The following is a 16,434-nucleotide window of genomic DNA, read 5'->3' as shown; positions in this document are numbered from 1 at the left end:
GATGTTGGAAGTTATTTTGTATTCAACCTAAAGGAGAGGTGTGATGAAATAAAGGGTTTAAAAAACCCAAGGAAACAAAACTTTAAGGATGAAGGAGGCATACATGGAAGAAATAAACAGAATACTACCCCAAATCAAATGTTTTGAAAAAGAAGTATTTGCTTTTAAAATCTAAATGTTACTGTAAATATAGATAAAATATTGAACAGTAATTTCAAGTATTAATAATGTTTAAAATGTAGAAGAACAAAAAACATCCTAGAATTTAGTATTTTTATCCTGCAAGATTTACTTATGTTCTTAGTTGTTCCTGTTGTCATTACAGACTTTACTGACACTTGTGTCAATCAGGCTTTTGGGATAAAACACACAAGCTAACAATTAAAAAAAATTAATTGTTAAAGGAATCCAAATATACACACTTGGCATTTATAATAATCCAAATACTATAGAAATTATATTTAAATTAGGAGTCAAAACGATGTATTTTTTTAATGGAAAAATCCCATATATTTTGTAGACCCTTGCAATATAATTGCACAAAATATTCTATGTGGTAACTGGTGTGCCAAGGATGTATGAAACAACATCTGTACTTGTTTCACACCCTGCACACACCACATTCAAGCACATTCAGTTATGTTCACTGCACATGGTAGTGTGACTTCAGGTATGCCTGCACAGTAATGTGAAGCTGGAATATAACACGAAACAGCACAAGTGAACATGGGACACAGCTTCAGCTGTAAGGGCTAAAAATGAGACTATAAATCCTCCAAGAATGCTGGATTTGGCTGTGCTTGGTGCTTTGTGGTGTGTCCCTGTACTGATATTAATTTGCTGTAGTACAATTAAAGTTAGCATGGCACATCCTGGCTATACTACACTTATTTCTTCAAAGTGCTGTGCATGCATTTTTTTGTTTTTATTTCTTCAAGTCATGGAGTTTTATATCCAGCACTTTGCTTACTTTCATGTCTTCTGCTTAGGCATGAGTATTATACAGGCATTTATAGGGCCAGAAGTATGCCTTGGCCTCTGTAATTGGTAAGAATAAGCTAATTGTAAATCTAATGCAAGACTTTACAAGTTCTTGGCAATGGGGAGGGGATGACATCAGTCCTATTTACACTAAGGCCAGTTTTCAGATGAGATGTAAAATTTTATAGGATAGTGGAATATTGTACTGGAGGCCAGATGTATCTTGCAAGCTGTCAGCGGGGCAGGCTTTGATTCATGCACTAGTATTCATAACTTCATTTTGCATTATAAATTATAATATTTACATGCAATTCCTCTGAGCAATCACCTGCCTCACTTTGTGAGTATCAAGTAAAATTCCAAGATTATATAAATGATTTGTTTAAAATAGGACATATTGTTGTTCAGAAAAATTGGATTTATTATCCAGTGTGCTACAAGCCAATAATTACACACTCAAAAGAGACTTGATTGTTCATTTCAGAGTTGTGCACCCAGGTCTGGGTGCTCAGGGGTGTTCCAAAAATCAAGCACATTGCCTATAAAAACTTCTTAAACTTAGTAAAACACAAAAATATAGTAAAATTTCTTCTGAATACAATAAAATTGCACTACAGATTCTGTTTTTGTCCATGTGCACTTCATGAGTCCCAAGTCAAGTTTCAGTTTTGGGGGTCCTTCTGTTAAGACCACCACAAAGTTGGAGGAATACCTTTGGTCTGTGTAATGAATTCATGAGTCCAGTCATTTCAGTTCCATGGCTCTGTGTGTGGTTAGCAGTACCTGAAAAGGTCCTTTCCACTTCTCAGCTAGTGGAGATCTTTCCAGGTTTTCAGGTACTCTTGATCTCCATGCTTGAAAGAATATATTGGTGACTTGATTGGGACTGGTGTTCTAAAGAGCAAGTACCTGTGTAATAATTTCAGGTTTTTCTTTAAAGACAAGAGATTATCTGTTAAAGCTTTTTCTCTTACCACATCACCTGGTCAGTTTTTCCTGTCAGTTTCACATCATGTGGTGTACCATATAGAATTTAAAATTTTTCTCAAATTTGTTTTTACAACCTGGCAGACTCCTTCCAAGGTATCAAATCAGTGGTCGAAAAGGGAACTTTTACATATACAGGGTTTTAGTGTGCCCAAATTCTGCCTGCAATTGGAATAAATGCATCCCTTAATTCAGTCTTACCATCAGTACTTTCCTGGTCCAAATTATCACTATCCTGATTCTTTCTCAGAGAAACCAACAATTGTGCCCCATTTTCTTCACTATCCACTTTCAGACACCTTTTCTCTATACTAGAAGCAGAACAGCAACAAGATAATTTCTTTTTCTCTTCCATCATCATTAACACATTTGAATCAAACACCAATTACCTGCATTTCTTTCTTGTTTTATGACCATTTCTCAATGAGAAAAATAAATCCACACACAGGATTTCATCCCACTTATCTAATCTTCTGCAAAATAACAGTTGTAGCATGTTATTATAATTTAATGTTCCCATTTCTGGCCACTTTTTATCACCATCCAATTTATATTTTGGCCACCATTGAGTACAGTATTTCTTTAACTACCACTTTGTAAGAAGTTCTCCACCAAACTTGTCCCAGTGATTCAAAATACATCCTAATGGAGAACAAGGAGAAGGTTTAACTGATTGCCCCATTCCACACTGTTACCCAAAAGAGAAAGTTTTTTAACCGTGACTTCATACACTCCACTTGTCACTCTCAAGCATGTAAGTGTGAGTTTTCCAAAATTCTACTACACAACACCAATTCCAATATTACATCAATCCCTCTATTTACTTTATACAGTCTCTTTTCATGTGTTGCATCTTTGTGTCTCTTATCCACTCCTGGGTGAGGAGATACTTGCACAGTCTCTGACCAAAAGGCCAATGGATGCTGGAGTTACATAGTGCTACAAGTTACATAGTTCTTCTGTTAATTAGTGTTCTACCTTCTGTTGGTCAATGATTCTCTTTCTTCTCATGTTAATTACTCCACGTGCTCAGTCTTTCTTTTCTTTTGGGTTGGTGGATTTCTTGGGTCCGATGGTTGCAATCTGCCCCTGCCAGAATTACCTTTTACCCAGTCTGAGCTGATTGCCGCACGATGCTGAGTTGACTTTATTTGTTTCTTTCTTATCTTGGGAGTTCTGCCAAATGTGGGCCTTGTGGCCAATAAATTCTCCATTCTTTGTGTCCATTATCAGTGTGACATCCTTCTCCCCAAGCTTTATTAACCTTCCCCTAGGTCTGAGATCATCAAAACTTGTCCAGTTGTAAATTTTAACATGGCAGTATTAGTGAGTAATTTATTTTTCTAATACCTCAGCATCACTGAGAACTTGGCAGTGTGAAATACAAAGCTGTGTTTTGTCTCAGGTACATACCAGGCAATGTGTGTATTTGTGATTGTGATATGTGTGGAAACTGACCATGAGACAGTTATAAAGACGAATTCTAATAATAACTGAGGAAAGTAAAGCATGGAAGAAGGCCTTTGAACCTATCTTTTGCTTGCAATTAACCTTAGTTGATTTAGGAGCATTTGAATTAAAGTGTTAAGGATGTTGCTCTTTGCTTGTAGTTAAGCCTTAAAGAGTTTTGCAATAAACCTTCTGAAGTAGAATTTTAGAATATTGCTTGTATCCTTGAAACAATAGCTTTGGAATATATATAAAGGAAACATGCTTATCTCACACCTTAACAAAACAGAGAAAAGCAGCTTGAGAAAGGAAGATGAACATCAACTCAAGGATTTATAGTTTCGACCAAGGGAAGCTGCACATCACTGTTATGAGATTTATAGTCCTTGCAATTAAAAGGTGGGCCCACATCTGGGGAGCTGGACTTCACCAGATGGGATTCTTTCTTCTTTCGGAAACTGCACCACCACCATCTGGGGATACTCCTTTCTGGGATACATCCTGAGAAAAACTAAATCACAACAGTGTATAGAATTGTGACGTAAAAATTGGGAATAGAAACTGATGATGAGTAAAAAGTGCGAATAGAAACTGCTAAGAAAGCTTATAAGTACCCCTATAAATACCTGTAAGCCTCAACTATCGTTCTGCAGTTGGAGGGAAAACTTCCCCCATTGTACCCAGTGCTGTATTGCTCATACTGTACCGTATTAATTAATAAATTGATTGCTGCTTGAATATTAGCCTAGTCAAGCTTCTTATTTATAACATTAGCTGCTCTTTGTTTCAATTAAGTCTCCTTCCTTTTTGATTAGGAATGCCTTTAAGCTGAAGAAGGGCAGGTTTAGGTAATATATTAGGAAGAAATTTGTTACTGTGGGGGTGGTGAGGCTCTGGCACAGAGAAGCAATGGATGCTCCATCCCTGGAAGTGTTCAAGGCCAGGCTGAGTGGGGCTCGGAGCAGCCTGGTCTGTGGAAGGTGTCCTGGCCCATGGCAGGACATGGCAGGGATCTAGATGGCCTTTGGAGTCCCTTCCAACCCAAACCATTCTATGATTCTATTTTGATGTAAGTTACACTACAAACACCGTGCGCAGACAACCTGCGGTTCACAAACTTGGGGATACTTCTTCGTGTAAAAGCAGCGTGACCTTTATTAAGGAACGGGCAGTGCTTTCTAACCGAGCCGAGCACTCCCGAACAGCCTGGGCCGGTCGATGCCCTCAGGGCCCAACGCGGCAACCCGGGCCCGCCGCCGGAGCGGGCACACCCTTAATGGCGCCGGCCGCTCCCCCGGAAGCGGCGCCATTTCCGCGGGCGGTTGCCAGGGGGACGCAGCGCCGGCTTGGGCGCGCTGCCGTGAGGGCCGGCCCGTCGGCTCCTGCGCTCCGCCGCGATGTTCATCTACCTGTGCAAGAAGGTGCTGCGGGGGAGGCGCGGGGCGGCGGAGGGCAGGCTGCTCTCGGGCAGGGAGAGCTGCCCTGGGGAGTCCAGGGGATCGGGAGCGCGGAGCCCGCGGGGGCTGAGGGGACCCTCGGGGCTCTCCCGCCGCCCGCGGCTGCTGCGGCACTCCGGGCCGCGGTGCGGCACTCCCGGAACGCTGTCCCGCTCTGTCCCGCCGGTTCCCCTGGCCTGGCTTGCGGCTTCTTCAGTGTCCCGCTGCTCCGGCAGCTCCGCAGTGTTTCCCCTGGCAGGCTCTGGACGCGGCTTTTCCGCTGGAGGCCGAAGCTCTGTGCACTGTGTGACCCCTGTCACCTGGTTTTGTTGCTCAGCACACCTTTGCAGGTGTCCTCTTGTTATTATTTACTGCATAAGTTCAATTGCTTGAGGGTGGCACAGTTTCTCTAATGCTTACAGTTCTGTCTTCTCTCTTTTTTTGGTGTATAGGTCTGTTATTAGAAATAAATTTGTCTCTTGTGCTATTGTAGATGTCTCTGAGGTGTTCAGATAAGACGATGTAAAATAAAACATCGTTATTGCGACTGTGTAGAGATACAAAATACTTCTTTTTCAGATTGCAATTCCCGGTAATATTCGATTAAAATGTATTTCCTGGAATAAGACCCAAGGTTTCATAGCCTGTGGTGGAGAGGATGGATTACTGAAAGTAATAAAATTAGAAACACAAACAGGTAAATGGGAGGGGTGTGTTAGTTTGTTAGTTTTTGTTTCTTTTTTTTTTTTTAATGTTTTAATTTGTATTTTAACAAAACCTTCCACACTTAAGCATAACTTCTTCCCCAAGTTACTTGACAATATTGCATATGTTTTAAATCTTTACATAGCTATTATGTATTTCTTGTAACATCAAATTTTTTCATCACTGTCTTATGTATACAGTTTTTCTCCAGCTGGTCTTATTTAGCACACAAATAATTTGTCTGCCCATTATATCTGCTGAAGTTTTCTTCAGTGCTGCTTCCTTTTTTTTTTTTTTTTTTTTTAGGGCATATAATTATTATTTTTGTGTAGGCTCCCTCTTTATTTTGTAACTTACTTTGTTATTTCTTAATTTTATTTTAATGTTTTCTACCATCTTAATTATTTTACAGAGAAAGCTGTGTATTTTCTTTTAAATAAATATGTTCCAGAAAAAGTAAAATCCATTTTCAAAAATTTTGAAACTTTTTTTTCTGAATGTAACGAAATGTGATAACCATATATATTGTTGTGGGGTTTGGGGTTTGTTTTTCTTTGGTTGTTGTTGTTTTTCTTTTTTGTTTATTTTGTTGCTTTTTTCTCTGAAAAACTGCTAGACCATAAGGTGTGTCTCAATTTGGATGACAGATGTGAATGGCAAACACATGGAACTGAGGGGTGGAAATTTCATCCTGCAGTTACTATGTACTTCTTTTTAAGTGGTTCAGTGTATCTATGTAAATTGTGATTAGAGCTTCAGTATTCATAGAAACATGATAACAGGTATGCTTTCTAAGTTTTATTTTCTTAGTGAATTCTGTTATTTTTTAGATGAGGCAAAGATAAAGGGACTAGCAGCTCCTAACAACATTTCTGTGACTCAAACTCTAGAAGGTCATAGTGGTAAGTGTATTTGGGCATTTGGTCTGCTTTTTGTTAGAATAGAAATACAAGATTTTGTGAAGCTGACTGAGTAATTTTGGTATAACTTTTTATTGTAAACCCAAAATAAAGTTTGTGATTATTCAGCATGGTATCTAATAGCTTGGCTGTATATTTTTACCATGACATCTTGGATAAGGCTGTTTGACTTTTCTTTTTAATAATATCTGTGAGATTACTGTTACAGTAGTTTTCCATTTTTTTCTGAAGAAATGAAAATTGGTTCAGTAAACTTGATTTCTGTGTTAAATATATGGCAATTTTCCCCTTTATTGACAAATAACAGAATGTGTATATGCATAGACTGCAGTGTACAAAGTTTAGAGAGGTTAGAAAGCAAGTTGGAGAAGTATAATGTGTGAAAGTAAAAACTGAATGCAGCACAAATTAGGGAGGACTTCTCACATGAGAAATGCTGGATGGTCATCAGCCATGGACAATGGGATATGAAGAGGATGCTAAAATCCTTGCATTATTTGAGGAAATGGACTTCTTTATGAGGACTTGCAGTTGAAATCTGCCAAGAGTCAGGGTATTTTAAGGGCTTAATTAAATAGGATTGGAACAAATTTAATTGGGAGGAATTAATTTAGCTGATACTTTGAATGGATGTCTTCAATTCTGAAATAGATTCCTATTACCCTAAAAATCTCTGACAATCAGAATATCTTTGATTGCATCTGTTGATAATGTTCTTGACTGAAGCACTAAAAATGGAAAGGATACAGAGAAAATGGGTACCCAGCAGTGAGGGGAGGAAAAAGTGTGATACAATTTGATCTGCAGTATGGAGCTGATAAAATTTCAAGTGTGTATTTGTGAGTGGGATCCCATATGAAGCCTGAGGATCTGAAGGATTTGTGTGTAGAGTGCTCTTTTGGGTAATTGTCAGGGAGATTATGTTTTAAAAGTGCAGCAACAGTGAGGATCAGACTACCAAGAGGAAGAAAAACCCCAAACTTCCTACAGCTGCAAAATTTTGTCAGTGACCCAGAGTGTCAGACGTGGTCAGAAACTGCAAAACCATGCTTTGGGCTTTGGGTGTGGAATCAACAATGAGCAGGATTTGGAGAAGATGTTACTCCGGTGGGTGAATACAGAAGCAAAAGGAGCTCTTGAGCAGAATTTTGAAAGAGGAAATAAGTGACACAGAAAGAAGCCTACAACTAAATCCAAGTCAGCAATGTAAATTTCTAAAAAGCTCCAGGTTGATTAAGTTGGATGTTGTATTTTTTATTAACTACTTAAATAATGCCAGTAAAAAGCTTTTTATCACTTTCTAGGTTTTGTGCAGGTTGTGACATGGAATGAACAGTATCAAAAATTGACTACCAGCGATCAAAATGGCCTCATCATTGTGTGGATGATGTACAGAGGTATTCTGCAGGATAAACTTGAGATGGCATAATATTCTGTGTCATTAGAAATATTTTTATCCCTCACTTGTAGTTTTTACTGTTGTTTTTCAGAGTTTTTATTTTGCAGATTGTATAGCTCAAAATAGTTTTAAAATTACTTTCAAGTTTTATTGTAATATTTGTCTGTAATTTTATAGTGTAGTCACATGACACAAGGCATTTGTCCTGCAGAGCTACCACAGATGAAGATATCAGTACTTAGCCATGTGCTTGATAAACTGCTCTAATTTTTTTATCTCTGTTGCTTGGAATACAGCATGAAAAATATATTGTGCAGTGAGCACAAGCATGTTAGTAGACTACAAGAACTTATCAACACTGCATAAAGCATCAATTAAGTACTCTCATAAAACCTATCTTTAGAAATGTTTAAGGTAGTGAACCAATATGACTAACCAGTGCATGACTATAATTATCTTTTATTGCTCTTGACCCTTTCACACACACATATACTGTGGTTCACTGGAATTCATTTAAAAGCCAGCAAACCTCACATCAAGGTAACTGCTTTCCAACACATGTGGGAAAGAAAAAGAAAATAAAAGGTTTTCCTATTCTCTTGGGAATTTTAGTTTAATGAAAAATGGAAACAAAATCTTAGCTGTTCTTCTCATTTCAGGAGTAAAGAATAAGACTTTCTGGCTGATACATGATGGCTGCTGTCACATAAATAATCTGTTAGTTTTGGAAAATAATCAGTAAATTACTTATTACCTATTCCTAGTGAAACCAGTTGTTCCTTCTGTTTATGTTTCCTATTTTATTGTCAGTTCTGAAATTCCTGAAGCACAGAGCTCTTTCTGTAGGCCCCTCTTGGACTTTGGCTCCCCTTTCCGAGTCCTCATTCATCACGGTTGGCTTTGGGAATGAGCGGCTCCCATGGGAGCACTGGGTTCCACAGTAACTGTGTCTGTGCCTTCTGGGGACACTGCTGTGGTCTTGCTAGGCTTTTACTGCAAGGGCAGCTCAGTGACTAGCATGTACCTTGAGTCCTCTAGAGGTAACTCAGTTTTTCTTTCACTTCTTATAGGTTCTTGGTATGAAGAGATGATTAACAACAGAAATAAATCAGTGGTTCGAAGTATGAGCTGGAATGCTGATGGCCAGAAGATTTGTATTGTGTATGAGGATGGAGCTGTGATTGTTGGATCAGTGGATGGTAAGATTTTAAGCCCTACTAATTGTTGTGCTATCACACAAATTTGTTTATAGTGCTATATACACAGTGGCTCTGTTTCTCTAGGTAAATGTAATTAATAGTTATTTACTAATTGTGGCTTTGACTTCAGCTGTGTTAGTTTTTACATTGGTAGCTTGCATCCTGTTTTTAATTTTTGTGGTGTATTTTTTAAGTGCAGTCATTGTTTTGTTCCAGGCAATCGCATTTGGGGAAAAGACTTGAAAGGCACCCACCTGTGCCACGTGGCCTGGTCCTCCAATAGCAAAATTTTGCTCTTTGGAATGTCAAATGGAGAGATTCACATTTATGACAATCAGGGAAATTTTATTGTAAGTTCATTGTGGTATAATTAAGGATTATAATTATAATATCAAGGTATAATAATAATTATGTATAAGGATTATAATTTACTTCAATAGGCATAAAAGCTCACTTCCTTTTAATTTATTAATGTTTATTTAATTGGTGGACATCAGTACTGAGAACTGGACAACCTCCTAGAATAAAAGCACAGAGCTTTTATTCAAGAGTTCTGTAGCTTTTTATTAAAATTACTTCTTTTTTGGTAGCTAAATGATTATCACATCAACTAATGCCTTTCAGCCTTGCAATAGTTACTGAAAATGCTAAGTAGGAATGGTCAGACTGGTGAAATGAAGTTAAACTCTTCGGGGCATCTGAAAATCTTTACTTTCAAAGATGTTTGTGATGATAGGTCAGATTTAATATTTTTTAGCTGTTGTTTTTTTCCTTCTTTCATTATTTGGAGGAACTAATGCTGGCTTAAAGGATATTGACTTATTACAGCTTCTGCTTCCTAAAGTATTAGCACGCTTTTAGAAAAAGCAATAGTTTATTTTCCTATTGCTCCTATCATTCTTTATAGAGATCCTGGTAGTGAGTAGAAAAAGAAAAGGAAATAGCTGTAGTATATTGCTGAATTCCTGCAACCTAGATTTATTTATTTTTTTATTTATTCATATCTACTTACTTAAAGTATTGGAGTATGACTATAACAAAATGCTAAGTAAAACAATGACTTTAAAATCCGTGTATTTGAGACTGTGTTTTTAACTTTTAGATGCTTAATATGGTGAATTTTCTTCTCCTTTTCATTACCTTCCTAAGAAAGTATCTGCTACCCTTCCCATTTTCTTTTCTTTATCCTCCCACTGTATCTTTCTCTCTTTCCACTGTGTGAGTTGTGGTATTTCCAACTGCTACAAATTACTGAAATTCTTGAAATAATTTGCTGTCATTTCCCCCACCATATCAACAATATGCACGGTTGTGCTTTCTCTCCCTCTCCCCCTCTCTCCCATTACTTACCTGGCATTCCTCTTGGAATTCATTCAGGAATTCCCTTATCTTTCAGACAAACCCTTACTTGTGTTACCAGGTGTTCTGGGCTAGTTATTGCAAGAGTTCTCTTAATTGGTGTTCTAATTTGGACATCAGTTTTTTCCAATTATTTTTATATGTTATTCAGTAAACTTTAGTCAAGAAAAAGCAAACAAAAGTTTTTTTGTTATTTTTGTTGATGTTGTTGGGTTTTCTTTTGTTGCTTTTTAAATTTTGTGCCTATGAATGGTTTGAAACAATGATTATTTTTTGCTGTGTTCCGGGGGGTTTCTCATGGTTATGTACATGTGTCAGTGGTGGCCTTTTTACGTTGCTGGTTTTCTTGAAGTTACTTTTCAAAGAAGAAAAATGCCAACATTGGGGTACTTCTTTGTAGTTAAAAATAGATGTTTTTTTGTATGTCTGATCTGGCTTTGATTATATAAGGAAGTTTTTCAAACCTGTAAAATTCTGAGAACTTCAACATTTTTCTTGGGACAGGAAAACAATTTTGCTTCGACATCTTGTCTTGCAACTGTCAGTAGAGATTTAAATTATTCTTTAAATAACATGTTTTATATGACTTGAATTAACCATTCCTGTGCAGGTGAAAATGAAGTTGAGCTGTTTGGTGAATTTAAGTGGAGCTTTCAGCATTGCTGGGATACACTGGTACCACGGTACCCAAGGCTACATTGAGCCCAACTGCCCTTGCCTTGCTGTCTGTTATGACAATGGGAGATGCCAGATCATGAGAGATGAGAATGACTACAGTGAGTACAAAATGTAGAGTGCAAGTTACTGAGCTTCCCTTGACCCAAAATGTCTACTTGTGTTGATATTCTATGTTTATTCCTTAAAAACTAGATCCTGTTTTGATTGATGCTGGTATCAATGTAGTATGTATTCAGTGGAACTCCAATGGAAGCATTCTGGCACTGGCAGGCTCCCTCAAAGCAGCTTCTCAAGATAAAGATATCAATGTTGTGCAATTCTACACTCCCTTTGGTGAGGTAAAAATATTTGATACATAGTGTAAATGTTTGGGGGTTTTCTTCTTTCTAAATTTTATGATGTTTTGCTATAGGGTCATTACCAGTGGAATTTGGAAGCCAAAATGTAGGTGTTTAGTGCTCTGAGCTATCCATCTGGGATATCCACATGGATCTGGAAACTGGACCATGTACCCTTTTAGAACAGCAGCATAGTGGCCAGTGTGAAAATCCTCTCTCAAAACATTAGTGATAGGATAAGTGTGGTGTCTGACTTTGAACACCAGATCCCTGAGATGAGACTATGGAAGATAAGCAGTTTGGAGCTCAGGTAGCAGTCCAGATCTCAACATCTGTGTATCAAATCCAGAAGTAGTTGTCTTTCTATACTGGCTGTGTAAGAGACCTGGGCATCTCTAGATTAGAAGCTGAAAATACAGAGTGAATGAGTATTGATATTAAATACTTGATATTTGCTCTTTTATATGGAATCAGTAAAAGTGGCAAAAAGGCATCTTGTATCAGTAAAAGCAATGGCTCAGAAACCTCAAAAAAGCTAATTTTTTTTCTAAACTTCTTCATTTGACTGTTGGTGCTGTTGTTTTGTAAATGGTTTTTGTCCATCCTGGCTTTTTATAGTAGATTAAATGTTTGATAGTTGAGAGACAACTGGTCAATATTTTTTTTTGTGCTATTTTTACCTTACCAGGTAATCTCCTGTTCCCTCTTGGTAATACACTGAAAATCAGTGAGTTAGTGTTGTGTCTCAGAGTGTAATGAAGTTTGTCCCTTGTACAGGGAACAGCTCTGGCCAGCTCTGAGCTGTGCTGTGACAGGGGTTAAGATCCAACATCATCTACAGGGGTTGCCTTAATTGAAAGGATTTAATGGAACCAAAGGTTTTGGCAATAATGTTGCATCTCTGGTTGCTGATGTCCTTTGGATTACCTGAAACTAGTGTTGCAGATTTTCTATTTAGTGTTTAAAGTTTTCAGGTTTTAGAATTGTTTTGTACTCTTTCTGTACTCAGATATGGACTTAGCTTTTTTGGAAGATGGTATTTTCTGTGAATAATGTGTGAGCAATATTTTGACTTGGTATGTGCATCTGATCAAAGGCATGAAATAGGTACTCAAAAGGAACGTTAGAACTGAGCATCAATGTTCAAATATTTTTTTAAAGCCTAAGATTATTCAAAAATGTACAGTAAATAGTAGATAACTGTATCTTTTACTACATGCCTCTATATTATTTGCAACTAAAATGGTACCCTTTTAGAAGGATACCCAAAGAAGTGCTCTGTAGGACTTAGGTTATACTTTTGAAAACAGTATTTTTTTTTCTAATTGTTTCCTTCATTCAATTTTAATTCTTCAGCAATATAAAAATATTTGAAAAAAGATGGAAAGTGTACCAATTGCCTTTCTTAGATTCTTTTGGGAAGGGGATAGAGAAGAGGAAAATGTCCATTGCCTCACTGAAAATTGTGTTCCTTTGCAGCTAATTAATTGCCTGCTCTTGACATTGAGTAGAGATATGTTTTTATTTGTTTAAGCTATCAACTGTAGTTTAGAGTGTTGTATGTGAACTGACTGATACACTGCCAGTGTCAGTGAAACTTCTGAGGTATGTCAGGATCAGTGCTACTGCTGTGTTTTTATTGTGACTGAAATCATAAAGGTGATTCAAATTACCAACCAAAGGGAATAATGTTTATAATGTCATTCTCTAACTACTGTTTATTTCTTCAAGCTTGAACTATCACTGAGTCCTGTTGTTTCTTTCTCTCTTGAGAAATAAAGTGCAAATGAAAAAACAAACCAAGCCTGAGGTGAAAGAACACATTAGGGTGTACACCTTAAATATCTCTCTTTCTTTGCATATGTATTGCAGTTTGAGAATTGTTATGTAAAGAATATCTATAGGGCTTTTTTCAACAACAATCAAAACAGTAATTTATGTATTTTAGAGTGGCTTTCCTGTGATAAATTCCAATCTTTTTCTTTCCTTGTTCTAACCAAGCACTTACGCACACTGAAGGTTCCTGGCAAACAGGTCTCTTCCTTGTCCTGGGAGGGAGGTGGACTGAAAATTGCCCTGGCTGTTGATCATTACATATATTTTGCAAACATTCGTCCACATTACAAGGTACGTAGTAATGTGAAACTTCATTGTATGAATTAGTTTCCTGTTACTTATTCTCTTTCTGATCAGGTTGAAAAAGTAGCTTGCTCTAATATACACACATATACGTGTGTATATGTATATATATCAAACTAGTGCTTAACTTATGATTGCAGCTTGATCAGCACTACTGACTTGCAGTTTTAATAGAATGTGGGGGTCTGTCATGGTGATGCAGTGGCTTGATATTGTAAAGCCATTGCCTTTACAATGCATTTGGAGTTTCACTGTCACAATAAGGAAACAACTGGGCATGATTCTAAATTTGGTAGGACTTGAGGATGCCATTAGGTAAGGCTGCTGTGTTTTCAGTGCTGTTTGGTTAACTAGGTTGGGCTGAGTCATATGATGGGAATTGTTTGAGCCTTACTTTATTGCCATTGTTTTTAGTGATGAATTATTCATTTGAGCCTGGAAAGTTGAGTAGACACCTGAACAATAGGAGTGAATGCAACCTGATAGATGTACTTCCTGCTTATGTTTCAGTTCCCAATATACTTCTTACAAGTGTGTCTCATCTAATTCTAAATAATGTTTTATCTTGTTTACCACCTGAGTTTTTTCATTTGTTGTCTTTTTTTTTTTTTTAGAGTTAGAACTATTTCATTTAAATTTACAGTTTAACAAATAATAGCACTTACTGTCCAGTATAGAGTATTGTATACTTCTTTTCACAGCACAGGATATGTTCTTTAATCATCAGTGTGTAGCCACTGTAATTACAGAGAGTGCAATGTGAGGAACATCCTGCAGCTATATTGAAATGTATTTTGGTCAGGGAGTTGTAAACACAAGTCTGCTAGGAAGCATTTTCAAATACTTTGTTGTAAATATTCTGGAAAAGACTTTGGAAATCTGAGCTGGAAATTAGTCTTGCAGGAAATGTTACCTAATGTTTATTCTGGGAGATGTGCAACAGCTGGAACACAGGCCTGTTGCTTTTTCTTAAACTCATCAGTATCTAGGAGACCATGTGTGTTTCAAGATCTGGCACAGTTAGCAAATTAATAATACTTTGAAACTTTAGTTTTAGGAACTGCATATGTAAGCTCTTTTTTTTTCCATTTTGCACAATTGAAAAGGAAAGAGATATGTTCAAATTAATTTATTCCTGCAGCAAATAAACTTAATATGTTGGCAGTATGCTCTATTTCAGTGTTAAATATTTTTATGGTGAATGATAAATGTTTTCCTTCAATAAATACTTCTGCTGTGTTTTGGTAATATAAGTTAATCCCTTTTAAGAGCTACATATTCTAAAAGGTGACAGTCATTAAATGGGAGTGATTCAAAGCTGTAATTATCTTAGGCTGGATTGGAATTAATGACCTGGAGATGTAGAGTTAATATCACATTACCAATCTACTGAATAATCTGTTTTCTTCTATTTTTCAATAAGCCATAATAAGAGAAAGGGGCCTTTAAATGAATGTGACAGTAAAAACTATGAATTGAGCTGATCTTTTTAAAGCTATTCATAGTTTGCATGGAGTGGTAGTACTAGTTTAGAGTCTGTGGGTCTACTCTAGAAGTTCTTCTGTTGATGCTGTAGTTCATCACTTTGGTTTCATTTCCTGAGGAGTGTGGGAGCCTCTCTTGCCAACACTAATAGGCTTTTTCTTCTCCCTCTCTAGTAGATGCTGATGCAGAGAATTCTATTAGGTTTTCTACAATTGCATCATCATCTTTTGCTTTATGTCTCATTTATTTGACAGATTCACCTTCTTCCTATTTTCAGATTCTGTTGTATTAGAAAGGATTTTCATCATTATATTTTGTACTTTAAATCAGTTGAATGCAATAAAATGCATCCTCCTGTATGTTCTGTTTCTTTTGCCTTTTTGCCCTTTCTTTTACTTGTTACAGGAATAATTACATTCTTCTGGGAGGAAGGGAGGGGTTTTTCCATGGTACTAATATGGAAGAGGTCATGTTAGTTATTACAGTGCTCCTGTGTAATTGCTTATTTTTGTCTGCCTCTGGAATTGCACTGTTTAAGGTATTTATTGTATGTCCTATGGGAAATGAACTTCAGGTTTCTGAAGTTCACAAAGCAGTCACAAAAGCAAGCAGTAGACACAAAGCAAGCATTTTCATGGCAAAAACCATCATCACTGGCTATTTCTGAATACCTGCTGAACTATATAAATATACTTATATACCTGCTGAACAAGGAGGAAACAGGGCAGAGTGAGATCTTGTCAAATTTTAAGGGTGATCCTTCAGTTCTGATGGTGATAGAAAAAGCTTGCTGTGATAGAAAAGCTACTTTGTCAGTTTATTATTCCGGTATCTTATTATGTGAGCTGTGTTCTCATAATAAATCAGGTTGTCACTTGACAGGTAAGAAGTTTTGAATACTAATTGTGTATTAAAACTCTTTCATGGCTGGGACCATTCATTATTGAATTCTTGTGGTTTCTGATTGGTTTTACCAACATTGTGTTTCTTGGCAGTGGGGTTACTGTTCCAACACCGTTGTTTACGCCTACACCCGAGCGGACCGCCCAGAGTGCTGTGTCGTCTTTTGGGACACAAAAAACAATGAGAAATATGTGAAATATGTCAAGAGCCTTATTTCCATTACAACTTATGGGGACTTCTGTGTTTTAGCAACTAAAGCAGATGAAAATCAGCCTCAGGTAAAATCTGTCTTAATTTTCATTTGAAATGCTCTGTTCCACGTGTCAGTTCTTTACAGCCGGAATACGATGAAATGTAAAAGTTTGAATCTGCCTTAGAGTTGTGTCAGTTGTCGTTTGGCAGAATGGCATAAATGGGCTCTGTGTTCAAAAACACACAGTCCCAACAAACAAAAAG

The 16,434-nt window shown here is 37.1% G+C and overlaps 1 protein-coding gene across 2 annotated transcripts in view; it reads left to right on the top strand.

Annotated features, from left to right (window-relative positions):
* Nucleotides 1–4,751: 4,751 nt before the first annotated feature.
* Nucleotides 4,752–16,434, top strand: part of WDR35 (WD repeat domain 35) — a 42,956-nt gene continuing 31,273 nt past the window's right edge. For both annotated transcript variants that reach the window (XM_063150886.1, XM_063150885.1), the window contains exons 1-10: nucleotides 4,752–4,838; nucleotides 5,433–5,550; nucleotides 6,389–6,460; nucleotides 7,783–7,875; nucleotides 8,948–9,076; nucleotides 9,293–9,426; nucleotides 11,046–11,211; nucleotides 11,306–11,451; nucleotides 13,453–13,578; nucleotides 16,071–16,256. In XM_063150886.1, the coding sequence (XP_063006956.1) occupies nucleotides 4,815–4,838; nucleotides 5,433–5,550; nucleotides 6,389–6,460; nucleotides 7,783–7,875; nucleotides 8,948–9,076; nucleotides 9,293–9,426; nucleotides 11,046–11,211; nucleotides 11,306–11,451; nucleotides 13,453–13,578; nucleotides 16,071–16,256 (1,194 nt within the window). In that variant the 5' untranslated portion in view covers nucleotides 4,752–4,814. The remainder of the gene's footprint in view (nucleotides 4,839–5,432; nucleotides 5,551–6,388; nucleotides 6,461–7,782; nucleotides 7,876–8,947; nucleotides 9,077–9,292; nucleotides 9,427–11,045; nucleotides 11,212–11,305; nucleotides 11,452–13,452; nucleotides 13,579–16,070; nucleotides 16,257–16,434) is intronic.

The sequence above is a fragment of the Melospiza melodia genome, chromosome 3 (assembly GCF_035770615.1).
Source record: "Melospiza melodia melodia isolate bMelMel2 chromosome 3, bMelMel2.pri, whole genome shotgun sequence".
NCBI classification, from domain to species: domain Eukaryota; kingdom Metazoa; phylum Chordata; class Aves; order Passeriformes; family Passerellidae; genus Melospiza; species Melospiza melodia.
Note: the sequence above shows the minus strand (reverse complement) of the source record. Positions and strands in the feature narration are given on the sequence as shown.